Here is a 26,974-nt window from a genome sequence, read left to right on the forward strand (position 1 = left end):
CCATAGATACAAACTATCAAAAGGTTTTATTTATTTATTTTAGATAGATTTTAAATTTATAACTAAACTTAATGAACTATTTTATAAAAATATTTTAATTTCATATTTATATTTATAATTTACATATTTATCTATGCAAATGAAAAATATTACTATAAATGGACAAAATGCCTTGAGTAACAGTTGAGACAATGATTAACATTTTCACGTGTTAGATTTCATTAATATATTTATTCTTTTTAAAATTATGTTAGAATCGTCATAAATCTAATAAAAATATTTTTTTTTTTAATTTGACACTTCATCAATATGTTACTGGTGTCGGTGTCCGATACATGTATCCGACACATGACACACTATTTAAGAGGAGGAGTGCCCAAGCACTGTAGATACAAACTATCAAAGTTTTTTTTAGACAGATTCTAAAACTTAATAAATTATTTTATAGAAAATCTTTTAATTTCATATTTATATTTATAATTTACATATTTATCTATACGAATGAAAATATCACTATAATTGAACTAAAAGCCTTGATTGACGTTAACATTTTCACGTGTTAGATGTCATTTCATGCTTGCGAGTTGTGTCTGCATTGCAGAAATCATTTCCATTCCTCAAATAATTCAAACATTTTCATTAAACCATTCAAATGTTGGTACCTACCTACTGTCAGTACAAGGAGACAAAAGAACTGAAATTCCACACATGCTTAAAAAATATAATGAATTATAAAACAATACAATGAATTTTATTGATCCAAGAAGGATCTGATGCCAGACAAAGTAAAGTCATCAATTGTTAATCCCAGAAATTTGGAACTAATAATGCTGTTGATAGATTGCTCCAAACTCTACTCTCCATGCCTGATCATCATGGGAAGTTGCATTGTTTTGAACCACATCAGAATCCTCTCTGAATAGTGGCTGCAGAGCAGACTCTGGTAATTTACTCTCTGCAAGGTACTGCTTCATGGTAATCATCTCCATCTTGTGTTTTCTTTTCATCTTCTCCATTTGCTTTTTCAGCTTTTCATTATCTTGTTGCACTTTTGTGAAACTCTCCTGCACAAGAAATACCAAAATCAAGAAAAAAAAACATAGAAATAACCAAAATATGGAAGTTCTTTCTTTTGTGACATATAGTTGCCTTTTCAGGTTTGTGCACCAAGTTTTTAGCAACCTTCATTTTACCATATGCATTTTAAGAGAATTGATGATGAGATTTTTACCTCGGCTATAGACGCTGCATGCTCAGCTTCTCTTAGTCTGACAAGTAGTTCCCCAGCAGCATGAACAGCTTCTGCAGTTTCTTTAAGTTGAATCTTGAGATTCATGTTCTGCTTTCTTAAGAATTTTGCTTCCCTTTCTCTCTCCACCCTCAATGCAGAAAGCTCAGCAGCAAGAGACTTGGCAAAGCGAGCATGACCCTTCTTTCCAGCCTTGGCTGCTGCTCTCTTCACCTCTGCTATGCCTTCCATTATAGCATTGTGCTTTGCAACTAAATCGTTGTATTTTTCTTGGAGATCTGCATAGTGTTCCACCATTCTAGCATGTCCAAGAACTGCTCTTTTCAGTGCATCGTCTAACTCTTCAGTGCACTTTTTCTCTAAACTCAGTTCCATCTCTACCCTCTCTGCCCGCAGACGGTTGGACTCGAGATCAACTCTTAGTTCATCGGTCAAACAAATCCACTCACTTTCCATTTGTGTCCATCTTTGTCTCTCTTTCTCTACCTCATCATCTCCACTATTCTCCTGAGAAAATACAACACTTTTTCTCTGTTGAATGGATCTTGACATTAAGGATAATGACGATCTTAGTTTGTCGGTGGACTTTCTAACTGGTGCATCGCCACATATTAGCAGCTTGCTTCTCAGATTTTGAATCTCCTTGAGAAGTTCTTCCTTCTCAGCTGCATCAAAAGAGCTGTCTCTATTTACTTCTTCCTGGACTTCCTTAATTTCACATTTTTCCTCTACAATATCTGCTATTGAAGTGCCTCTTGGAAGCTGCAAACAACATAAAAGGTTGAGATATGAGATATAAACCTTCAATTGGATAGAACTATATAGTAAATTACAAAACCAACAACTGACCTCGTCTTCATCATTCAACAAGTTATTCTCTTCTTGTCTAGTCTGTTTGTTTCTCTCTGGATCATACACAATGATGGAAGATTGTAGTTCTTTTTCTCCTTTCAACTTCTCCACCTAGATAAACCCAAACCAAATTGTCAGTAATGTAAATTCACACTGAAAATATAATTCATGAATGAAACGGCTCCTTGTACCATTTGGTTTAGTTCCTCAATTCTAGCAGCTTGCTCTTTGCAAACATTCTCTAGCTCCTTTTCTCTTGCAATCGCTTTCTCCATTGAATCCTTGAAGCAAGAATAATAATAAGATAAGATAAATGAGCTTTACATGATAACTAATCGCAAAACTTTCTGGGAATTTTCTATAGCACATACTTTTGAAACATTATCTGTCAGCCCATCTGGATTTTCTGCTTCAGTTTCAGTCCTTGATTCTACGTTGCCTTGAACCTCAGTAGAATCCTGATTGCTAATTCTCTTACGGCAAGGTTCACAAAGCAAGGTAGCAGTACTTTCATCGATGGAATATTTCTTCTGCTGCCTTATTTGATCACAAGAATCGTCCTTGTCTATTTCTGAACAAGGTGTCAAGTGATCAAAAGAGAAGGAAGCTGAAGATTTGTTTAATGTTGAGTTTCTCTGATGATAATCAATTATCTGCAATCCCCTCTGAAGGCTTGCAGCCAAGGATTCGGTAGGACCTGGAAAAACCTTGCTTGATCGTAGGGACAAACGCATCTTCTCCCCCTCTTTGAACGATTGTCGTAATATATCTTCACTCTCCTTCTGGACATTTCTGATTTTTGGAGACTCAGACAAGGGTGGTTCCTCAAGTATTGGAGACCGACCACATGAGCTAACTGAAATGCTGTCTCTGAATGAAGATTTAATTGACCTTGAGGCAAAGTCATCAGCTGAGGTAAACAAGGTTGTTGTAGATCCCTCGCTTTCCTCGGGACAAAGCTTACTCACTGTCTCTTCAAAGCATACTTCCTCCTCCATTTCAACTTCATCACCACTGGTCATATCTGCATCACCATTTTCAGCAACAGAATAATACTGCACACCATCTTCGCTGCCAGATATGCTGCTTTTAGTATTCCCTTCACATGAATGATACAATTCATCAATCTGCTGGCGTAGCTGCCTTATGTCTTCCTCATCCACATTCACATCTTCTTCATCAGTGTCTTTATCAATGCGTGGCAGGAGTATAGAGCGGTTTAAGCTGACACGCAACTGATTGAGACTGTCCCTTACATTACGTCCTTGGAAGTATCCATTTTTTATCCCATCAGAGCAACGAACCTCAGCTTTTGCTCTGATAAGTTCTTCCTGTGATCAAACATGCATAGTTCTTGGATGTTATGTTATATCTGCAACAACCCTTTTGAAAAATATTCAAATAAAGTCTTGGGGGAAAACAATACCTTCAGTTGCCGGATTTGATCACTCAAATCATTAACATCATCCTCCTTTATCTCATTGATAACAGGTTCATTTCTGATGGTTCTTACTCGCTGTCCGAACCTGAGTGTGCGCAAAGTTTCGCCATTATTCCTACAATCAACAGATACAATGGTTACCACCTCTAGAAACAAATATAATATGGTTAAGTAATAGTAATGCTCATTGGTCAAGGTAAATTACTTGTTATCTGGTGAGATGGAACATATTAACGAGAGTTTGGCATTTCCACCAAGAGATTCTTGTAGTAAACGGGTTAAACAGGAATTCCTGTTTGAAACTTCGGCTTTTTCTGAGAGTGTTTCTTTAGTCAAGACATCCACTAAATGCCTACAGCAGTGAAAACAAAATTAGAGGTTACAAAGAGGACAAATAAGGAGACTTAAAATTGCAATAGACAGTTAAATTCACAAATCATGAGAAAAGGAAATCAAGAGAAACCATGTATGTGTGTTAAACTAGCAAATGTAACCCAAACTGCAGAAAATATGAACCAAATGTAACATAGTCATGGCATGGCATCTTACCCAAGCTGAGATAAGGACTTCTTCACATTTTTGCTTTCTTTTTGACATTGTTTGCCTGCATCCTCAACTTTGTTTCTGTCCTGGCCGGCAAGATCAATAAGGCTAATTCTGCTAGATTTTGAACTGCTGAAACCATTCGATGATAGTCCCTGCATCACCAGTAAAAGAGAGAAAACCAGAAGCAGCAATTAAATAAGAGTGAAAGTATCAATATGAATCTGTCTCAATATTAAATAAGAAAAAAATGTTAACTTCTGCAGCTAGTCATGTTGTTGAATACAACTATAGCAGTAATACCTTACACCAAGATTCAATCACAAAAGTTAAAATGATATGTGATCTAGAGCTCTTAGAATTTAAGCTTGTTGCTCCAACTTTTCTGCTTGAAAGTCCCTGAAGCATATAAAGACCAAATTAGTACATATAGCATGTAGACATCTAATTTTCAGCAATATAATTGCTTTGAGACTTCCCTAGTCCCTACCTTAATCAGAATTTGCATCACATCATCATAGCTAGTAACATATTCCTCAGTCAGATTCTCTATATACAACGCATTTTTGGAATCGTCTTTCATCTGAAATAATTTGGACCAGCCATAATAAGCATGCAGCAATGAAAAGCCAATGTATTTAGTAAATAGTTTAATGAAAAACCAAAAGGAAGACATATGCATGCCTCAAGGTTACGCTGGGTTGGATCTAGTAAGTCCCCAATTTGTTCATTGTATATCTGTTTCAAACAATAGAACAAAGAAATACTAGATCAGTATCATAAAATGATGAAGCCAAAATGAGAAGTTTTATTAAAAAATCACCTCAAGAAAAGAACATCGACATTGATAGTTGAATTGTTTCTCATCAGACGCTTGCTCCTCCTAATATAGTAATTGAGGATGAAAAATTGTTAATAGTCAGAAAACATTGTAGAAAATGGATTTAGTGGTTCAAGTGGGAAGTAAAACATACTCTATCAAGCTCAGTAAACAACATTTGGAAGATCCGAGGAACAATTCCCTTGTGACTTTGAGGCGAGGGCTCCTCAAACATGGCACTTGGGGGACCCCACATTGTATAAGTCTTTCCACTTCCAGACTAACAAAGGATTAAAAGAAAATTAAAAAAAAAAATGTTCAACACTTAATATTTCAATCAAGATTACCATAATATAGCAAACATGAGTACCTGGCCATATGACAGAATTGAAGTGTTGTAACCATCCAAAGCATTTTTAACCAAGGGGACACCCACTGACTGAAAAATATCTTCCTGAACAAACAGAAGCAAATATAAATCACATTTATCTTCTCTTATGATTATGAAGCAACAACATGGAATTAAAGACAATTAATTCCTAGCTGTTTCCCTCATAAAGCAAGTCATGTAAATGGTAACTATGTACCTTAAACCGGTTAGAGAAAATTATTGAAAGATCAAATATATCTGGTTTGGTGTTCATTTTTAGTCATATAGATAGTAAGTAAATTACCTCAATACTGTTATACAAAACTAATGAAGGATAAAAAAAATGTAAATCACAAATACAAGATGAATTGAAGTTTTTTACCTGATTGGTGTTCGAATCAAAAACTGAATCAAAGGTAAATTGCCTATCCCCGACACACAAGGTATCAGAAGAAACCTTCTTAACAGTTCGATCTCCCTCCATGCCATTGTTGTTGGTAGGTCTGATTCGAACTACAACCTGTGTCAAAATTAAGTTATAAGCAAACAAAAAAAAGCAGAAACTTTGCACTTACCCATCTTCAGACTCACAGAGTACAACTTCAAAAATTCAAAAACTAAGCTCAAAAGAGACAAAATTGTACTTACCTTCACTGAGGGGTCTAATTCAGAGGGGGGCTTCGATTGGTGGAGGTTGTTCTGAGAAGTTGAGGATTTTGAGTGTGGTTGCTTGATTGTGGAAGGCAACGATTGGTCATGGTTGATCAAGATGTTGGGATCGGTGGGGGGAGTGTTCTCTGCATCTGAAGTTGGGATTTTAGAGTTTGAAGTGGGCTTGTGCTTGGAAGAGAATGATCTGGGAAGAAAGTTTCTGAGAGATGTGGAGGAAATGGTGCCAGAAAAACGAGTCTCTGAAGTTTGTTTATTACTGAATTGCCTCATGGCTTTGAAGAAGAGGTAGATAAACTAGTAATGGATCTATACACAACAGAGAGAAAATAGAAAGAGAGAAGAACAGAGAAAGAATGAGAATTTTGGATTCAAACGTTCACAAGAGTGAAGACAGATAAGAGAAACAAGTTTTTGAATCCAGTTATGTTTAGATGACCGTTGCAAAAGGATAACAACATGCAATGACTAAACTACCCCCAAAGACAAATATGATTGCTTCTGAGAAAAAAATAAACATTAAATTTAAATTGTGCTTTTTGTTGTGATTATGACTTTTTTTCTCTAATATTAATAATTACAATAAGTATAGTTTGTACACATATTTTAAAATGAAAAAAAAATCATGCACATGTTAATTTAACACGTAAATTAATAAATATGTGTGATAATTTATTTCTAATTTTCCAAGTAACAATTCTTGTTTTAAATAAACTATTATGAATTATTTTGAAATTAATTGTACTTGTTTTTTATTTTTTCTGTTCATAAAGTTTTTAAAAATAATTAAATTTAAATTTAAATTTAAAAGTATATCGGTATAATTTAAAAATGATTTACACTTTTTTTATTTTATACAATTAGTGATGATTAATTGATTAATTATATGTACTTAAGTAAAGTTTTTGAACTGCTTAGAAACACATATGGAAGATTTTTTATTTTATTTTTTTTTGACAGTTTTTAGTGAGATTATAAGATAATGCATTATTTATGTTTTGTTTCTTTAGTTATAGTAAAGTTTTAACGAAACATACTCTTAAACATCGTTAAATTTAAATAGAAGTGTTATGAATATTTGATTTTTTTTATATAATATTATAATACATATTCCATTAATAATTTTTAATAAATAGTAATTGGTAATTAAGTTCCATTAATACACAAAAACATTTGAAGATAGTTATAACTTTGTACCTATATATAAATAAATAAATAAGCTATCTCGTTTGTGAAAATATTACAAGACTCAATTCAACTATTCTCTTGTTCTATATATGTAATTTATCTACTTCGATAATATTTGCCATGAATAATTGTTATAGAGATATTAAATAACTTTATATACATGTTTTGAGGTTAATTTCAAAATTTATTTTTAATATTTTATTATTAGTATATTTGTCTACATTCATAAGTTTATTTATATATTCTATGTTATATTGTGTGATTTTATAATTATTATTACGAAGTATTGTTAGAAAAAATTATAAATTGTTATTGTTTGATTCTAATAAGTAAATGCAACCATATACGGTTTTTATGATAGTATTTATATGGTTGAGATTGAGATGATACTTCTATTATGATTTTGAAAAATGTCATAAAAAATGTTTTTTTCACAAAAAATGGAAAAATAATATAAAAGTAAAAAGGGAAAGGGGAAAAGGATAAAAAGAATAATAGGCAAAATGAAAATATACTTTATGGTTGTGGTGGTAAAAGTCATTGATTTTGTGTTTGTAGTTCGTCAAAATATTTTGTTGAATTTGTTTAAAAATCATTTAAAAATATTGAAAAAGAATACGATGATTTTTATTATTGTAACATAGATGTTACTTTTTTTTATTTGACCTGGGAAAACTTTTAACCTTATTAATAATATTAAGAATATAACTTTATCAAGCTATTTTTTTCATAAAGATTATTTTATAATTTAATATTATTAAATTTTATGAAAAATTTCAAGGACAATGAATATTTTACTCATGACATTATTGTATTTTTATATTTTTATAAATATTATTTATTTATATTGATTGTTTATAGTATTTATTTGTATATGAAGAATTAATATTGACATTGACTACAATAATAGAGATGTGTATCTTAATGATAGTGTAATAACTCCTATAATTCTCAAGAATAATAAGAATGAATAATGTTTAATACTAGTCACAAAAAATAGTACAACAACTCTTAGTTTTCAAGAATATGAATAATGAATATTAGTTGGTAGTGCAATAACTCATACAAAATTAGCAAGAATAATAGTTTTTCTCTTATTTAATAATTCAAGTAGTCATTATTAGGAATATATGTGGTCCTATAATATAATTGAAGGCTCCAAAAGAGCAAATGTGTTATTACATGAAGGAACAAAAGTTGCACATTAAAAATACATTGTATTCTCATAAAGTATCATAAACTTATTAAAGTTTTAAAGATGTTCGTTCAACAGAATAAAAAATAGGATCACGAGTCTTTACATGAATAAAAAATAAATTTTAGAAATAACTCAACCAAGGTTGTGTGCATGTTTTTTATGTGAAAATATTAGAATATAAATTAGTTATAAAAAATTTTGTTTGTGGAATTTCTCATTAACTTACAAAGATAATTAATTATTTAAAGAAATAATTGAGATGAAGAATCTTAAATGATATTATAAATTGATTAAATAAAGGTATTTTTTTTAAAACACGAAGTTTGTATTATTTATAGGAATGGTAAAGTGAGACGGGTTGACCTGTAGTGAAAAACATGACACGGGTTGTTTATTCCAATTCGTTTGTTGACTCACTTAGATCCGTTTCACACGCGGGCTAAGTTTGGGGTAGGATGGACTGACCCGCATGACCCATATAAAAAGATGTATAAATTTTTTATGCATTCTCTTATCTTCTTCATGCAGTCTTATATTTCACTTTCCAAAATTTTTAATAACATCTTACTACGTATCTTTCATGAGAATAATATTATAAGATCATTTACCTAGTGCATCTAAATAAAAAAATAATTAAATTTATTCAAAAATAATATTTTTTTTATTAATTTTTAAAAAAATATTTCTTAAGCAGGTTAACCTTATGCGGAACGAGTTAAAAAAAACAATACACATATTGTATGTAAAGCAGGTTAACCTTATGCGGAACGAGTTAAAAAAAACAATACACATATTGTATGTAAAGCAGGTTAACCTTATGCGGAACGAGTTAAAAAAAACAATACACATATTGTATGTAAAGCGGGCGAAACAAATCTAACTCTAATTGGATAAATGATTAAAAAGTTGAAACATATTCATTATACATTACAAATTACAGTGAAAAAAAATTGTTCCTAAAGTACATTATCTTAATATTATAATAGTATTATAAAAACATTAATGTATCTTACTAATTATACTAGGCTTGATATAACGTTTGATGTAAATTTATTAACTATCTATAGTTCATGACATTCATGAAGATATTGTATTACCTTAAGGGTCATTTAGTCTATCTTATTTAAATGTTTCAAAATGTAGATTATTTGTCAAATCTTCATGAGGTGATTTTGGGATTACAAATGCAACACGTGTTTGGTTAAGATATTTGGTTCAACATATATATAATAAATTTGTAGTTTATTAAGAGATCTTTAATTCAAGAAGAAATTTGTAGTTTATCTTCTTGCAAAATATCATTAACGACTATATATAAAAATGTTCCAAACAATATTCAGTTAAAAAATGAAAAAAAAAGATAAAATGAAATATGTATGCTTAAAAAAAATCCACATATATATGATCTCCAAAAGATGGATGATATATGCATTTAACAAGTTTTTTTAAATAGAATTTAAGAAAATATTCTCAGAGTCATTACTAAGAAAGGTTTATTATTAAGAAAGACTTATGATCAATTATATATATATATATATATATTAAAAATATATTTTACAGTAAAGTATTTAATAACTTAAATTAATATACTTACTCTCCAAATTTTACATTTTTAACCAAACTTTTCACTAAAAAAAGGTTGGCAATTTACGTATAGTTCATTTTAATAAGAATACATAATTCTGTACGCAGTTTTGTACCGTTATCCTAAAAAATATATACTCTCTCTCCGAAATAAAATGGAACAAAATTTTTACCTCATTTTTATGCTAAATAAAAAAATTAGTTAGCGTCCTTTAAATTTTCTAATTATATTTTTTTCTAAAATGTCCTTTTGTTAAAATTTGTTATCAAAGGTTAAAAGAGCCATTAAAAATAGAATATCAGTTAATTAGGGTATATTTTAAAATAATATGACTGAATAAAACAAGAATAGAATGGTACGAAAACTGAATTAACTCCACAAACTCATTTTTTATTTTATCTTATTAAAGTTTCATCTCTATTCTTTATTTTATTTTTATTAAAAAAAAACAGAGATAAAAAGTGTGACACTTTCTCATAGTTTTTTTTGCATATAAAGAAAATAGGATTGGGTCGGTGCCGGCCTGTGAACGAACATGTTATAGTCAAAGAATGTGGTTTGATTGAAAACGATTATGAGAAAACGAAATTCAATAATAGTATCAATTTTTGCCAAAAATTAACTTTTTAATTGCTATTAATCCACCCAATTCATTGCCAAGAAAGGGTTCAACACACTATTGACACTTAGGGGATGCCTTATTTGTTTTTATGTGCAATCTAAGAACAAATTGCAATCTAATACAACATGAATACGAATAAAAAATATTTATAATTTTTAAAATATAATATATGAAAATATAAATCTATATATTTGTTGGAGATCCCATCGACTAGAGATTAGAGCCTTTCATGGTATATAAGTGGGTGCAAACCTCAACCTTATGAGCCGGTTTTATGGGGTTGAGTTAGAGTTAAAGTCCACTCTTTCGTAATATGTATCAGAACCTAAATATTATATAATTATGAATTATATAAATTGGTAAATAAAGATTTTATGACTGGTTCAAAAAGATTTGTTTCTTATTTTTGTAATCATAATAAAAATTTATACAATAAATTTGAGTTTTTAGAAAATTAGTATATTATTCATTTTTAAAATTATATTAAAATCATATTATAATCGTTAAAAATCTAATAAATATTTTTTGAATTGGACACTCCACCAATATATATCTTACGAATATCGTATGGTCATCATCAGTGTCCTATGTCCGACACAGACAGAGACACACTATCTATCTAAAAAACGTATTTGAATCTCATAGATTGCAACACTTAAAAAGTCTTGTATGGTATCCACATGTTCTTGTAGTAATGAAAGAAGAGATTGAAATTTCTTATTAATTTAGTGTTTATAAGTAGCTTTATTGTTCAATAATTTTGATTAAAGTGTCTAATGTGTGAAATCTTTGAGCGCAAATTACGACATCCATAGATGAAAAAGAGGGTTTTGATAAGCAAAAGTAGAAAAACCAGACACATGAAACCATGAAACCACCTTCTGTTTAACCAGGTCTCACACCCATCCTTATCAAAGCAAAAGAGAAACAGACAATGGAGATTTTCATTTCGTTTTTATTTTATTTCAAGCCACTTGCCATATTCAGAAAAACAAGAGAAAATGATCCAATTGGTGAAGGGCACGAATAAGAATGGGTCACACCAATTAATTATGGTGATTTGATGAAACGAATTCACACCATTTTAGTGTTTTGAATTTCAAAGACAGAATTTAGGGTTGTTGAATGGCGAATTAATGACGCCACTGTTGTCTACCTCCTCCAAGTTTGTATTTTTAATTGATACCCCAAAGTCATTTTCAGTTGATGAAGAAAGCACAAGACCCCACCATGATTAATCTTTGATTTTTTGTAAAACCTTGGTGCTAAATGCATTGGTGAAGCATATGGCAGGGGACCCATGAACAAAGAAAAAGGGCAAATTTCTAGAACTAAAGTGCAAAAGCTCTTCTCTTGAGTGGGCGACCGTTGGTATCATGCCAAGAAACCTCTCATGTTCTAGACTCACAGAATAATCATGCATCTCTTTCTATGATGAAATTTTGACCTATTTATCAGAAATACACGGATAAAGACACTTATACCATACCGAATAGATTGAAATATGAATCTATATATTATATAAATATAAAGATTTACATGAATTGAATACTTTATTGATACATATTTTTCGAAGATTGTACGAGTGTGTTGATGTCTAATATTTGTTGTTGGATACAACCACCACACAGACGTATCTGAATCTCACACATTTTCACTACATATTTTTTTTCAGATAAAAGAATGACATTGAGAAACATGTTGCTTTATGTGATCATACATGAAGAGAAAGAGATTCAGTTGATTATTATGCAGTTGTGGGTGTATGAGCCAAAGCCTCAAGTATAAGGCTTTTGAGGATGATAACACGAAGAAATAGAAGAAGAGGACAGAATTGCAGTGAGTGAAAGTCGTAGGTGGGGACAGTGAGAGTGTGAAAGAGAAGTGTGGAGAAGAAAAAAGTCATAAGCAGCATACCCCACTTCCAACTGCAAAATGCATACAAATCATCTCTCATTGGGGCTGCTACCATCCCTTCCATAATCATACCTTATCCTTTCCCTCTTCATCCCCACAAAATATCCAATCCAACCATTACAATAAATGTGTTTCTGTGTGTGTATGTATATGCCACCATATTTATAACTCATATATACTCATAACATACACACTCCAAATACACACGACAAGATCATAGACCAACACACAAGCTCCCCCAGTCACAACAACACTACATCACCTCAAGATTTTTATTTTCTTCACTGTTCACACTATTTCCTCCTTTTCCTTTCACATTATCCTTCCCTTTTTCTAAACAAGCCAGCTTTTTTCCTTCTCATCTCCTACACGGTTTGTGTCCTTCATCCTGGATTAGAGCCACAGAGATAGGACATTCCGCTTTGACTTTGGAGGCTAACCAACTCTCTGAGGATCTGAGGCAGGTGTGTGAAGCCACCTTCTTTTGTGTTTTTGATCAAAGTCTTTCTCTGTGTTTTAGTTTTCTTTTGTTTCATGTTTGTCTCTGAATTTTGGTTTTGCTTTCACTGGTTCTTCCCTTGGATTCATGTGGGGTTTTTTATGCCGAGAGCAGCAGAGAAAAGCTCATAGCTTTATTAGGCTTTGGTCAAATCTGGAACTATTTATTCCTATTGATAGTTTTTAAATTTTTGGCCGGTTCTGGGTATTTTGGTATTTCCCTAGAAAGTTGAAAGTTTGAATTTTGAAGCTGGAGTTGTGGTGGAATTCGTTTTGCTCTACTTGGGTTGTGTGGACGTTGATTTTCAGGTGTAAAAGTTAGGTTTGAACTGAGGTTGCTGTTTCTGAATTGACCTCTTTCCCGTGAGTTAAGAACTCAATTCACACGACAACCTCAAGAGTAATTCAAATTGAAGCTTCCTACTTCTCTTTCACATTTGGGATTTGACTGTTGCCTTTCTTTGCTTTCTTTTTGTATCTGCTCCACATACTAGAAAATCTGTGTCTATTTTGGATCTGCTTGAGCCTGCCTAGGTTGTCACTGTTACTTTTTTCAAGGAGAGTTTAGTTGTCTTGGTCATGGAATAGGGAATTTTGTGTTCTTCCTGGTTTTGCTAATTCTATCCATTCCTGTTTGAGTTCAAATAATCATTTGTGGTGTTAGTTTGAAGTTTTTGCTTAACATAAAGTGACTTGATTTTGTAGGAGTTTTTTGTGTTTTGTCAGGTTCCCAAATCACTGATATCATGGAATCTCCACAGTCTATTGTGTCACCATTCAAGAACTCTGTCTTGGGTGAAGCTGAGAAGTATAAGTCTGATATTTACACGGTTCCTTTCTCTAAGGACATTGAAGTCAATGGAAAGGAAGCAGTCAGGTCCAGTTCAGAGGACTTCATTGGTGCTGTTGATGTTTACATTCATCAGGCCAGGGACATTCATAACATCTGCATATACCACAAGCAAGATGTTTATGCCAAAATTAGCTTGACTAGTAATCCTGAGAATGCTGTTTCTACCAAGACTATCAATGGAGGAGGAAGGAACCCTGTCTTCAATGAGAATCTTCGTCTAAGCGTTAGGACAGTTGATTCTGCTGTCAAATGTGAAATCTGGATGCTGAGCAGGGTGAAGAACTATCTTGAAGATCAGTTGCTTGGCTTTGCTTTGGTGCCTTTGTCAGAAGTATTGGTGAAGGAAGGCAAACTAGAGAAAGAGTTCTCTCTTTCCTCAACCGATCTGTTCCATTCACCAGCCGGTTTTGTGCAGTTGTCTCTTGCATACACAGGCACTTCGCCTGATGTTTTTGCCATTTCTGCAATGCCTACTGAGAAGGACTCCGAATCTTGCGAATCACTGGTCAGAGATTTAGACAAAATTGAATTCCCGGATCCAAAAATTGCAAATGAAGACCACCTTATGGTTTCAGAATACTTTGGTATTCCATGTGAGGAGAGTCAGTGTTCTGGTAGCTTGACCACTACTGATACTGAAAATCTGACTACTGAAGCAGGCGTTCAGCTTGTGGAGAGCTTCTCAGCATGCAGTGTGGAGTCTGCTGAACCTCCTAAGGTTGATTCTCCACCCACCAGTGTGTCAACAAATGGAGTTTCATCTCCTTCAGTGGCTGCAAGCTCAGACTCATCAGATGCTGCTGCTGCTGCTTCCAAGTCTCCCAATCAGGAACAAGTTTCAGCCAACAAAGAGAAAAATGGGGAGGTCAAAAATGGTGAGACTGATTCCTCAAATGGAGTGCTGAATGAGTCATTCCCTAAGCCTGTTGTGACAGTTAACATCGAACCTGAGTCAAACATGGTGCAGCAGGACATAGTAGACATGTACATGAAAAGCATGCAGCAATTCACAGAGTCATTGGCGAAAATGAAGCTTCCTATGGACTTTGAAAGTGGACCAACTAGTTCAGGAAACTCAAGCTCCGAACAGCAGAAGATACAGACACCAAAGAGCTCTAACTCCCGTGTGTTTTATGGCAGCAGGGCTTTCTTCTGAACTTTTGGTTTCCTTTGGTTCAAGGGAATACTTTCAGGTGACTTAGATTTTAGAATGAACAAAAAAAACTGATATGAGTAGTGAAATGAAATAATGCACTGTCCAGTGAGATTCTCAGCTTGTGTACTTGTTCTTGATCTGTTATAGGCAACAGAGAATCTTAACTTTGTACTCTCACAGGCCTGGTCCTATCTTAACTGCTACATGAACTTTTTCTGTCTTAGTCTTTATTTTCTTGTGTTTCTTTTTGATTTGGATGTCAACATTTGAGAAAGCTGATTCATGTACCAAAAGGTTCATGCTGTGCATAATCACGAGTGGTAACATAACATGGTCCCACTTTTCACATGGCTAATACTAAAGTTGATGGGGACCAAATCATCTATGCTTTTGCTTTCCTCTATTTCACACGAACAACAGTGTCCTACACAATCATCATCCTTCTGTTTCTCTTTTTCATAAATACACATGCTTCTTTGGGCCTTAAACCTGCACTTTGTATTCAAGTTCAACAACTTTGGATTCTTGGAATGATGCTGTTTGTTAACTAAAAGTAAATACTCCTATAATGTCAACTATGTAGAAATTCAGGTTGAGCAAAATATAATCTAATGCCGAATCTTTTTGGTATTTGTTATGTAGCATGGACATTGAAATGACACGGATACGGAAATAAATATGATCTTTAAAATATAGGACACGGAACATGGATATATATATATTATATAATGATGAATTACATAAATTGATAATAAAGATCGGGAGTGATACTTCATTCCCGATCCGTCTACAAACACACCAGGTGTGTCCGAGTCTCAAGGTATTTGAATCTTCTAGAGTGCCAAGAATTTAGTTGTTTCATGATTTTTCATATGACTGATACTATGTGAAGATTTTATGTTTTTATCTGTTTTCCTTAAAATAGTATAAATTTTAATACCTTGTTAATATAGTTTTCACCTGATATGATCATAAGAAAATTTAACATGAGAAAATCTATTCTCAGTAGTGCACAAGAGGTGTGTATCTATAGATTCTATACCACTTACATATATAAGAAAAAGTAACGATTAGATAAAGAGAAACCTATAAAAGATGTTATCACTAATCCAATATTAAGAAACTGACAAAGATAAAAACTGATGCAATACTCCTACAGAAATTGGGAGCACCAAAGCAATTCAATGTGAAATTCTAATTTATAACAATTAGTTTTAATATAATAATTTCTTAATATAATATACAGTATATAGTACCATCTATTTTTGGATGTAGAATTTATTACTATCTCTTCTTTGATAACTTGCAAACTCTTAAAAAGGGTATTTTAATGGCTAAAATTATAAAAAAAGGAAGTGAAAAAGGGTATGATTACTTATCAGTTTGATTTTGCATTTTGTTTAATTTTTTATTAATTTATTATAGATAATGAAGCCTTAATTTTCTTCTTTTGTTTAATATATTTCAATTTCAGCTTTATTCAAAATAATCTTAAATAAATGAAATAAATATTAAATTAGAATATTTAATGGCTAAAATTTTAAAAAAGAAAATGCAAAAAAGGTATATTATTAATTAAATCAGAATACTTAACTAAAGAATATATAATAAAATGTAGTTAGTTTTTCCTCTAATTATTTTTTAGTAAATTTATTAATCTGGGTGCATCATGTTTCAAAATACTTTCATAAAGTGATTTCTATTATTAATAAAAATATATAAAATAATTTATAAATTTGTATTTAAATTAACTACCTAAATTTTAGTGAATAATATTTTAGATTCTAAATTAATCTCTTCAAAACTAATAAAGACTAATTTAGAATATAAAGTAATGAGTAACTAGAATTTTAATAACTAATAGTTAGATATTAATTTAGAAACTATTTTATAATTTTTTATTAAAATAGAAACTACTTTAGATATTAATAGTTTTTTTAATTTATAAAATAAATCTTTAATTTTATTAATTATTTTAGAGTTAAGAGACAAATTGTCAAATTGCTACTGTCACAACTTTATTCAGAAAGTGCATATCAAGTTAAAGTCTGATGAGGTTCTGTTTCAACTTGAACTTTTATTTGATTGCATAATTGGGTTTTAGTTAATCTTATAATTGTAGTGTAGAATTGGTTTGATTTGAGCATAGTGGTTGAACAATTATGGGGAGTGGATGGGGACCATGTGAGTGAAGATGACAAATGGGGAAGCAAAGGGTGGAAAAAGTTGTGAACTTGTTGTAACAGTTCATTTGTGGCATCAACTATGGATTTTGATTGCTTGCAAAGTGATGTGAGCATTGGTTTGACAACAAGTGTGGAAGGAACAAACACATGGCCCCCAATCCCATAGGGAAACCATTTGCTGTCAATGACAGACACACACACAGAAAACTCTCATTCTACGGCACAACTTGGAATATAAAAGTGTTTTTCCAAAACACTGCATAATTCTATGTTTTAGTCACTGATATGATTTTTAAACAACCTTAATGGTGTTTCACTATCCTGCAAATGGTGCTGGTGACATCTTTTTGCTTTTAGTGTCTTTAAATGCAAAATTGAAAGTGTTTTTGGGAGATTATTTTCTGTGATAAAAATTAAAAATGTTTTATGTTGAACTGTAAAAGTGGATTAGTTGAAGTGTTGAACAACCTTCTAGTTTCTTTGAAACTAGTTTCAACAATTTCATGTTTGAATTGAAAAATCTCTAGTTTAGGTTTAAGAATAGTAATAAATGTTAGAATGTAGATTTCATATTAAGTTTTTATTATAATTATGCTTTGGAGATTAAATAGAAAAATAAAAACCATTTAACTTGTAGAAGTTAACGCATTATTATCATAACAGATTCTTAATAAACGTATATTTTCAGTGAAGATTTTTAACATTGCCAAAACTAATTAACAATTACTTTTAGTGTATTTTAAAAACTGTTGTAATAAAATAAAAATGACTACATTCAGCATGTTAAAATTAAATGATAATATAGAAGACATTTACACTATTAATACATGAATTATTCACATTCAAAAATTACATGCATTTTAAGCTTTCTCAAAGTATTAGTTGATGTAGGATTGTGTGAATAGAAATTGAGAATGTTTCATTGTTGATCAATGAAATTAGAATCAAAAGAATATGTGCTTTTAAATTATACTAATATTATTTGATATAAAAGTTAAAAAATGTCCAATAAAATGAAAAGACAAAAACAAAACTTTGTTTGAAATGAATTATGGTATCTCACATATTTAAATGTCTAAGGATGTCTAAAAGCCAACATTGACACAAGCTATTGTCTTCAAATTAAAGATTCCACCATATCTCTACAACCATAACCTTCAACATAATTGAGGCATGTGCATTTGTATGGATTAGCATGTGACACAATACTCTAAAACCTCCAAGACAGGCTTGCATGGCCTGGATTAATCATGATACTTTAAACAAATATTGTACTAATTATTGCTCATATGATCATATCCAACTTAATGCAAGCTGTTTAATAGCTCCAATTATATATGAATGTTTACCATTTTGGTTTCATTTCACTTATTAATTACCAAAATAGGTAAAATTTCAAAAAATTACCAAAATGAGTAGATCGTGCTAATGTAACACGACTTCAGTATGAAGAATTCGTGTCAACGTGGCATGACTTCGATGTTTTGACACGACTTCGATGTATTTGAACTGAAGTTGTGTCAACGTATGATCAGAAAGTCGTACCACCTTGACACGATTTACCCACTTAGGTAATTTTTTAAAATTTTATCCATTTTGGTAATTACATTGTGAAATTGCACAGACTAGTAAAAATCCCACACAACTATATATATATATATATGTGTGTGTGTGTATATACAGACAATTATGTATGTCTGTGTAGAGAGAGGACCACAGTGTAATGAGATTTTTTTCAGGGGAAAACTGAAAGGGATAGAAGACAAATCCTGATCCATATAAGGATAAGAGTTAGCATGACCACACACAAATTCTATCCAAGATCCAAATCCAAATTGCTATTATTAGGAAGGAACAGCAAGAAAGAAACAACCAAAAAACTAAAAGTTACTATTTACTATTGGCAGACACAAGCCACCAAAGAATCTTGAACCACTCTCCCTTTTTCAACCAATCAATTTTGATCCATAAGTGGATGCTATAACATGCTCAATGTTTTCACCACAAAGATACAAAAACCAAACAGAAGAGAAAGTAACTACTGTGAAAAGTGGTAATATCAGTAGGAAGCAGATTTGGAATGTAACAACAATGCAGGTATGAAGTTGTATAACAAAAGTCTAACAAAAAATAATATCTGTCCAGTAACTAATTATTTGATGGGGGATCCAAGATGGGTGCCCCTCTAATGTATCAAACCTGATAAATCAAACTGAACTTCACTTACAATTTGATCAGAAACATGTCCCATAAAAAAGATGGTGACAAGAACAAACACCTTTGCCAAGCATTACAGTGGCAGAAAAAATTCAAAAATTAAAAAACTATCATTAAGCATACTAAAGATGGTGCATCTCTCCAGCATTGCACTATCAAACTACTGGAACCAATCTTCCTGAGTATATCCCGCAATCTGATGTTACACCTCAATCAAATTCCAAGAAAGGAATCCTAGCCTTGAAAAATAAAGACAAAACAAAAATCCCAAACCTTACACAAAATCCCTTGTGACTGATTTAGCTTCTGTATGGTTTCACAATACCTCGTTTTCTTTAACCAGTTTCCCCTTCATCTACTGTTACCATAACATAACATATCCAATTAACATATCTCCTACGCAGCAATTCCTGAAACAAGTAGGCATCAACAGAAGAAAATTAGTACAAAATGAACTTCAACCAGAACAGGTGAAAAATGTAATGGAAATGCTCAAATGCCAACCCTTTCACAATAGTATAGCACAAGAAAGTATTATGATCAGAGCTCATTTTACATAATGAATCAAAGGGTGCAATCTACATCTATATTTTGCTACAGTTTGAACCTCTCAAATACTAATTCTTGAGAAAATAATCATGCACAGAATTAACAAGAGTGAGTAATCCATGCCTACATCTCTAGCTTCTTGCAAGTTTGTATAACTTCACATGAAACATCAAATTCCAATATCTTTAAATGGCAGCAATCAAGAAACATTAATACAGCAAGCTAAGGGCATGCTTGGTTTGAGAATATTTCATTCTCTGTTTTTTCAGTAACAATAACAGAAAACGTCACGTTTTTATTTATTCCCGTTTTCCCAGATATTTGCACTTCTCAGTTGTTTTGTTTTAACTATTTCCTGTACAAATCATCGAAAACATGAAATAAAGTGACATTTTAGTAATCACTTGTGAAAATAAGATAGGAGAACATAAAATGTTTTCTCAAACAAACCAAAGGGGCCATTTATACCTTTAGACTGCAGTAAGAATTTACAAGGACAGTATTGAGAATTCAGGAACAAGAAAGTGAAGAACCTAGAGTGTTTGGTATAATTAAAAGAAGACATAAATAATGCTTCCATGTTATCTTTATCTATATCACAATTACAAGCACGATGATCATAAGCTTAAAGACACATGTAACAGCACATTAAAAGTAAACAAATTTGGTTATCAACTTCCTTCGGTGAAATTCCGATTTTGAAATATAGAAGTCAAAAACACAAATGGAAATAAACAACAGACGGTGTATATAAACTATGACCTAATTTTCTTTAGGAATCAAGAATGTACCAAAGATCTTACCTCTATTAGTTTGTCTACTTATTACATTGTAGTTTCCAATAAAACCTTCAGAACTCTTTACTGGATCATCTGAAGCCATACCACCAAGCCCACCATAACCAAACGAACCAGAAGCATCCATTTCAGAAGCAGCAGACTGCCAAGTTGAGTCACTGTAAACTGAACCACTGCGGTACAAGTCCCCATAAGATCCTTCATAACCACCAGTTGGTGCTGTAAATGTTGAGGATTGAGGCACACTTGGACTGCTGTTCCTTCCATACCCTCCACCTCCTAAACCAATGCTGTTATCACCACCTTCATAAGTGTTACCCCAAGTACTATACCCAGAAGCAGCCCCTCCTCCCTGGGTTGGAACTGATGAACCCCAATTTGCTCCACTATTTCCGATTGAAACACCAAAAGCCCCACTTCCAGATCCCAAGTAAGTGCCAGGGCTGGCTGGATTATTGGCAGCACTGTTCAGGCCCCCATTTCCCCAAACACTCCTAGAAGCTGAGTTCATTAGAGAATCGGTTCTCCCACTTCCACCGTTATTGCCAATAGGAGTGGTATATCTGTTTGGGTTGCCATTGTACAGGGGACTTATCCGACCATATCCAAGACTGCCACCATAACCAGAAGTCCCTCCATAGCTTGGGTTCAATCCTGAATCCAAATTCACTCCCATTCCATAACCATTGGAGCCAAATGGGGTAAATCCACTTCTAGCAGTAGTAAGTGGACTAAACCTTCCTTCCATCTTGACTCCATAATTTCCAATTGGGCTCATGTTGAAACCCTGAGCATAACTATTTAGGAAGCTACTGGTCCTATTCAAACCATAGTTATATCCTACCAATGGGCTCCGGCTAGGTCCAGGCGAAAGCTCTTTAGGAACTGCCCTCTTGACCTCAACCATCTTTCCATTGAGTTCATGAAAGGTTTTATAAAGAACTCTGTCCACAGCTTCTTCTGAATCATATGTGATGAAGCCAAAACCTCTCGGCCTCTGGGTATTGTGATCATACATTACAACAACATCAGTAATTGTACCAAATTGATCAAAGTACTTTTTAAAATCACTCTCTGTGATTGTTGATGGTAAACCTCCAACAAAAATCTTTTTGGTGCGTCCAGGACCTGGAGATCCTTGGATGCCACCAGTCTGCTGTCTGTTTACAGTGATCTGATCGTCCCTAGGAACAGCTTTCTTAGCTTCAACCTGAAAATTGAGAGCACAACACAGATGGATCAAAACTACAAGTCATTTTCAGCTTCCTGTCCTATAAGCAAAGTAAGTCCAAGCTTAATACAATGCAGCCATAAATTCAGCTCAATGGAGCCCAAAATGAACATGATTTATATCACACCAACATAGTAGAAAATACAAACGTAGGGACACAATGATCTCCATGACAAACATAAATTCAGATAGGTCCCATCACTGCCCATCCAAATAACATATATTGACATAATGCTTAGTAAATCTATAATGAAAAACTCACTGTGCGGCCATCAATTATGTGTTTATCCATGATGACTCTTTCAGCAACAACAGGATCCGAAAAGACAACAAAACCGAAACCGCGAGCGCGACCTGTTGTGCGATCTCTCATGATCACAGCCTCTATTACCTCTCCATACTTCCCAAAATATTCTCTGAGACGTTCCTCGTCAGTGTCCCAGGAAATCCCCCCAATGAAGAGCTTGCCAAGATCCGATTCCATCTGTTCTGCCACCAACCATGCCCAGTTAGCCATCAATTACTCATTTCATCAAACAAATCCAATCCAACCACTCTCACGGAATCAAAATTCTCATGCCAAACCAAAAACAACAAGACATAAAAATTACAAAACTCAACGCACACAATCTAGATTGTAGATTACCGAGTCATGGCCAAAGTTCCAGTCCCAGAACCAATCTAAATACACAGCTCAATGAATAATGCATAATTGAGCTCAATCCCCAGAAAGATTCAATTTTTGACGAGCAAAAACAAAGCAAAACGATCATAAATGCAGATTAGATAAATCTGTGAAGAAGGGTCACCTTATCTTGAATCCCAGACAGAACCCAGTTGGTGCTTCAATCAGATATGAAGTGGGTTATGCCAAATTCGATCTAAGAGAATCGGATCTTCGGAGCATCAATCAAAAGCCGAACCAAAATATCTAATCCAGCAAAGAGAGAAACGAAGCAGAGCGATCAGAAATGCAGATTAGATAAATCTGTGAAGAAGGGTCACCTTATCCTGAATCTCAGCCAGAACCCAGTTGGTGCTTTAATCAGACACGAAGTGGGCAATCTCAAATTCGATCTAATCGGATCTTCGCAGCCTCAATCCAGAAACTTTCTAATCCAGCAAAGAGAGAAACCACCCCAGCAGCTGTGTCTAGTTTTTTATAAATTTTTAATTTTTATGTTTTTTAGTGTTTTTTTTTTCTTCTGGGATCAGAGAAGAAGGGATTTTGAGAGGTGAAGAGATGAAAGGAATATGAAAGGAACCCAGATGGGAAGGAAAATCACCATTCAAAGATGAATGGTTGGTGATGGAAAGAAAAGAAAGTAAAACTAATAATAATAATGAGAGGTTATGTGAAAAAATTGAATGGAAGAGAAAACTAAGAATGGGAATGAAAACAGAGGATGTGGCATGGCATGGCACCCTCTCTCCTCTCCTCTTCTGCTTTCTTATCTTGTTCCTTCCTTGCTTGCTTCCACTACCCACCCTTAATTAATTCAAAACAAATGCAATTTCATCCCCAAACAAAACACACTTCACAATTTATATATAAATACCTATACATACAAAGAACACAACACAAAGAAAGAGAGAGAGACAGACACACACACTGCAAATCGTGCAAGAATATTTGGAGGAGCCAGCAAATGACAACAGATCATGTTTTTTTTTTTTTTGTATAAATCAAATGATTTAACTATGTATAAAAGGAAAAAAAAAATTGTGAATCACCACCTATTTTTCTCTTTAATATAATACCAACATTGATTTGCACAAAAGAAATTCATGTGAATGCAGTGGAGTTGTTGAATGGATTGTTGTATAAGGAACGTGTATGCTATTTTAAAATTTTTGATAAAATATTAAAAAATGTGGTGAGTAGATTGGTTCAAATAATAAAACATTTTTTTATTTTATTTTAAGAATGTGAATTATAGAATGTAGAAAACAAAAACATGTTGTCTTGAGTTGGAAAATAGAGGGTATATGATTAGCTTCATTAGTGTTGGATTGAAGGAATTTGATAGTGGTAGAAACAAATGAATTTATTAACAAAGAAAAAAAAATATACACAAGAAAAATTTGAAGTTAAAAATTGTTTATTTTATTAAAAAAAATAAAAATAAAATAAAAGAAAGAAGTTCCACATAATTGGGTACAAAATGGTGTTTGAGATTTTGATAACTTAGTTTGGTGGAAGTGAAAAAAAAAATTATAACTTATTAACTATTTTTGTTTTGGATAGATGCATTACTTAGGAAGCAAATCATTTGCATTGGAAATAGGAAAGCCATAAGAGGAATGTGTACGTTACACTTCAAATTGTAGGTTTTTTTTTTGGCTTTTGCACAAACGTTTTGAAATTTGATATCACTACTCATGGTTGAGGTTAATACAAATAATGACAAAATATGCTTTAAAAGTGTAAGATTTTTATAAGTTTTTTAAGGATATAAAGTGAAAAAAATATGAAAATGTTAGGTTATGGTGGGAGTAGATGGAGCATCAACTTATGTGTTTATTTAATTTAAAAATTGAATGAGTTTTTGATGGAGGAACCAACTGAAAGTGCAATGCAATCCGACGGGTAATTCCTATAAACAAAGCAAAAACCAACAACAAATGATTCACAATGCTTGTGTCTATACAATAACAACCAATAGCAAAACAACACCCAAAACCCTTTTTTTTTCAATAACTCTACGAAACTCACCTCCAATATATTTATTAAATATTGGGATAAAATATAAGTATTGATAATTTTCAAAGTTATCATTTTTAAAGACAAAAAAAAATCTAGGTTAAAAATGTTGTATTATAATAAGAAATTGATTTTCGTTAGATCAAATTTTAAACTATTTAAATATTTATAGTGTGAAAATGATTAAAATAAGTTTTTTATACTTGTTAATGGATATCAATCTACCGTCAAAATAACAACGAATTTAAAAAAAACTATCAATCATTGAAAAAAAACTAGCAATCATTTCACATAAAAAAAATTATTTCAATCATTTTTATACTACAAATATATTTGGATGGTCTAAAGTTTGAACCAAAAACAAAAATTATTTTTTTAATGTGATAATGGACATCATTCTACCATCAAAACAACAACGAATTTAAAAAAAACTATCAATCCTTAAAAAAACTAGCAATCATTTCACATAAAAAAAAAATTGTTTCAATCAATTTTATACTACAAATACGTGAATGATCTAAAGTTTAGAACATAAGCAAAAACTAATTTCGTGTTATAATACATAGACGAAAAAGTATAAACTCAAAAAAAAAAACTTAGTTAACCATAAATAACATAAGAGAGATTACAAATAGAAGCTAGATTAGGATGAAGGAACACTAGATTGAATTAAAGTCTATGGTTCCATTATTATCTAAATGTGATTTGAAGACTGAAGAAAGAGTTAAGGAAAGTTGAGAAATGAAGGAAAAGGAAGAGTGGTTGGTAACACATTTTCCACAGTGATTTGATGAGTTAGTTCCTTCTATGGACACCTTGAAAGCTACTCTAAAAGGCCTAGCCAGAGTCACAGTATCTGCAGCTCAACTACACTAACCTCTTACCTTGGATTTTTTCCAAAACAAACCCATCATAACGTACAATCTAATCATTGCACATTCACATTATTCTTCATCTTTTCTCTTTCTTATTTTCAAACCTTTTATGCAACAAATATTGAAAAAAAATATGATGTTTTCACTGTTTCTGCAGTTCAAAAAATGAAAAACAAAAGGAATAAACATTTGAAGAGTGAATCATCATTGTTCCCTCTTCCCCATTGGACTCCTTTTAACTGCAGTTTGAGCCCACTGGCCATCACAGTTCCTACATGTATGGATCAAAAACATGTCTTAAAATTATGAGCACATTTAAGGGAATCAATGCTGTGAAGACCAATAAATATCAGAGGGAAAGCCAAGTTTGACTTGAAGATTTGGAAGCATTTGATGTTACTCAGCAGTTGAGAGGCTCTTTTTTTGGATTTTTCTCACAGTGAGATGTTCTTTTCCTAGGGCTTTATGTCCTAAACACCCTTCACACACAACCTTCAAATTTCATGTTTTGGGTAGCAAGTTATTTTTCAGAAGTTTGGTTTCTTAAAGTTGTCATCTTCCTATAATAATAAAACTAAAAAGTCAAATTTTTCACATAAAAAATTAATCAGTGTAGCTATGAGCTATGTTCGTACATATCTATTAAATGAATATCAAACCGACACTTATAAAACACTCGTAGGACATGTGTATCAGACACCTATACTTATAAGACACTCGTTGACAATTCTACAGGTTCTAACATAATTTTAAAAAAAGTACACTAATTTTTTTAAAATTTAAATTTATTGTATAACTTTTTATTATGATTATAAAAATAAAAAATAATTTTGTTTGAATCATGTGAAATACTTTTCTGTTAAAAAAATAACATATTTATGTACATAAATCTTTATTATTAATTTATAATTATATAATTTTTAAATTTATTTCTTTTGTTTTATATTTTAAAAATTATACGTATATTTGTATTCTTATCCTTAACATGTTCTTCCAGTATCTTTGCTAGGTTATTAGGCAAAAGAATTTTTTTCTTAAAAATGAGACTATTGTTTGTCCAAGGGAATAAATAACAAGCCCAAAGAAAAGTTCCAAATACTGATTTGGATTTTATAAATTAGAATGATGCTCATTGAAAAAAGTGAAATGAAGTATATTTTACTTTATTATTTATAATTATTATTTTTTGTCTTCTCTTTATTTTCTATTTGTTTGGTGAAGGAAAAAGGTTGAAGGAGAAATAAATGGATAAAGAATAAAAAAATTAATTTTTTAATTATAGAAAAAAAATGATTTATTTATACTAATAAAGATGTGTTTGGTTTTATTTTTATTAAAAATTTCATTAAACGTAAAAAATAAATAAGAATTTATTCTCAATTTTAATATAAAATTCAAATCAAATAAAAGTAATATTTGTTCGTATCATTTGGATAAACTTTTATAATATTTAT

The 26,974-nt window shown here is 32.0% G+C and overlaps 3 protein-coding genes across 5 annotated transcripts; 1 reads left to right on the forward strand and 2 right to left on the reverse strand.

The window, feature by feature from the left end:
• Positions 1 to 613: 613 nt before the first annotated feature.
• Positions 614 to 6,337, reverse strand: LOC137826123 (kinesin-like protein KIN-12F). Its single transcript, XM_068631982.1, has 16 exons — positions 5,924 to 6,337; positions 5,658 to 5,795; positions 5,276 to 5,359; positions 5,060 to 5,185; positions 4,909 to 4,968; positions 4,770 to 4,823; positions 4,576 to 4,668; positions 4,389 to 4,484; positions 4,092 to 4,240; positions 3,748 to 3,894; positions 3,528 to 3,657; positions 2,473 to 3,432; positions 2,293 to 2,382; positions 2,099 to 2,212; positions 1,232 to 2,011; positions 614 to 1,064 (listed from the first exon to the last, which is right to left on the reverse strand). Exons 1-16 carry the CDS (start codon positions 6,215 to 6,217, stop codon positions 822 to 824), a joined length of 3,558 nt encoding a protein of 1,185 aa, XP_068488083.1. The 5' UTR covers positions 6,218 to 6,337; the 3' UTR covers positions 614 to 821.
• A 5,864-nt stretch (positions 6,338 to 12,201) lies between these two features.
• LOC137823700 (uncharacterized) lies at positions 12,202 to 15,191 on the forward strand. Of its 2 annotated transcripts, none has more exons than XM_068628925.1 (2): positions 12,202 to 12,918; positions 13,658 to 15,191. In XM_068628925.1, exon 2 carries the CDS (start codon positions 13,699 to 13,701, stop codon positions 14,959 to 14,961), a length of 1,263 nt encoding a protein of 420 aa, XP_068485026.1. In that variant the 5' UTR covers positions 12,202 to 12,918; positions 13,658 to 13,698; the 3' UTR covers positions 14,962 to 15,191. The 2 variants fall into 2 exon arrangements, with proteins under 2 accessions (XP_068485026.1, XP_068485027.1); XM_068628926.1 differs by having other exon boundaries at positions 12,246 to 12,918; positions 13,679 to 15,191.
• Positions 15,192 to 19,230: 4,039 nt separating this feature from the next.
• On the reverse strand, positions 19,231 to 23,755 carry LOC137823329 (heterogeneous nuclear ribonucleoprotein 1). 2 transcript variants are annotated; one of them, XM_068628410.1, is made up of 4 exons: positions 22,751 to 23,755; positions 22,204 to 22,425; positions 20,717 to 21,920; positions 19,231 to 19,774 (listed from the first exon to the last, which is right to left on the reverse strand). In XM_068628410.1, the coding sequence occupies exons 2-4, from the start codon at positions 22,423 to 22,425 to the stop codon at positions 19,761 to 19,763; spliced, it is 1,440 nt and encodes a 479-aa protein (XP_068484511.1). In that variant the 5' UTR covers positions 22,751 to 23,755; the 3' UTR covers positions 19,231 to 19,760. The 2 variants fall into 2 exon arrangements, with proteins under 2 accessions (XP_068484511.1, XP_068484513.1); XM_068628412.1 differs by having other exon boundaries at positions 22,204 to 22,430; positions 22,751 to 23,595.
• Between the last annotated feature and the right edge of the window lie 3,219 nt (positions 23,756 to 26,974).

This window comes from Phaseolus vulgaris, chromosome 8, assembly GCF_000499845.2.
Source record: "Phaseolus vulgaris cultivar G19833 chromosome 8, P. vulgaris v2.0, whole genome shotgun sequence".
NCBI lineage: Eukaryota > Viridiplantae > Streptophyta > Magnoliopsida > Fabales > Fabaceae > Phaseolus > Phaseolus vulgaris.

What these genes read in the sequence shown, in the direction of transcription:
- LOC137826123 (XM_068631982.1), bottom strand. Translation starts at nt 6,217, where the DNA reads ATGAGGCAATTCAGTAATAAACAAACTTCAGAGACTCGTTTTTCTGGC. An exon ending in TGATGCAAATTCTGATTAAG is followed by an intron (nt 4,485 to 4,575) that starts GTAGGGACTAGG and finishes TATATGCTTCAG; the next exon opens with GGACTTTCAAGCAGAAAAGT. An exon ending in TGATTGAATCTTGGTGTAAG is followed by an intron (nt 4,241 to 4,388) that starts GTATTACTGCTA and finishes CTGGTGATGCAG; the next exon opens with GGACTATCATCGAATGGTTT.
- LOC137823700 (XM_068628925.1), top strand. Translation starts at nt 13,699, where the DNA reads ATGGAATCTCCACAGTCTATTGTGTCACCATTCAAGAACTCTGTCTTG.
- LOC137823329 (XM_068628410.1), bottom strand. Translation starts at nt 22,425, where the DNA reads ATGGAATCGGATCTTGGCAAGCTCTTCATTGGGGGGATTTCCTGGGAC. An exon ending in ACATAATTGATGGCCGCACA is followed by an intron (nt 21,921 to 22,203) that starts GTGAGTTTTTCA and finishes CTCAATTTTCAG; the next exon opens with GTTGAAGCTAAGAAAGCTGT.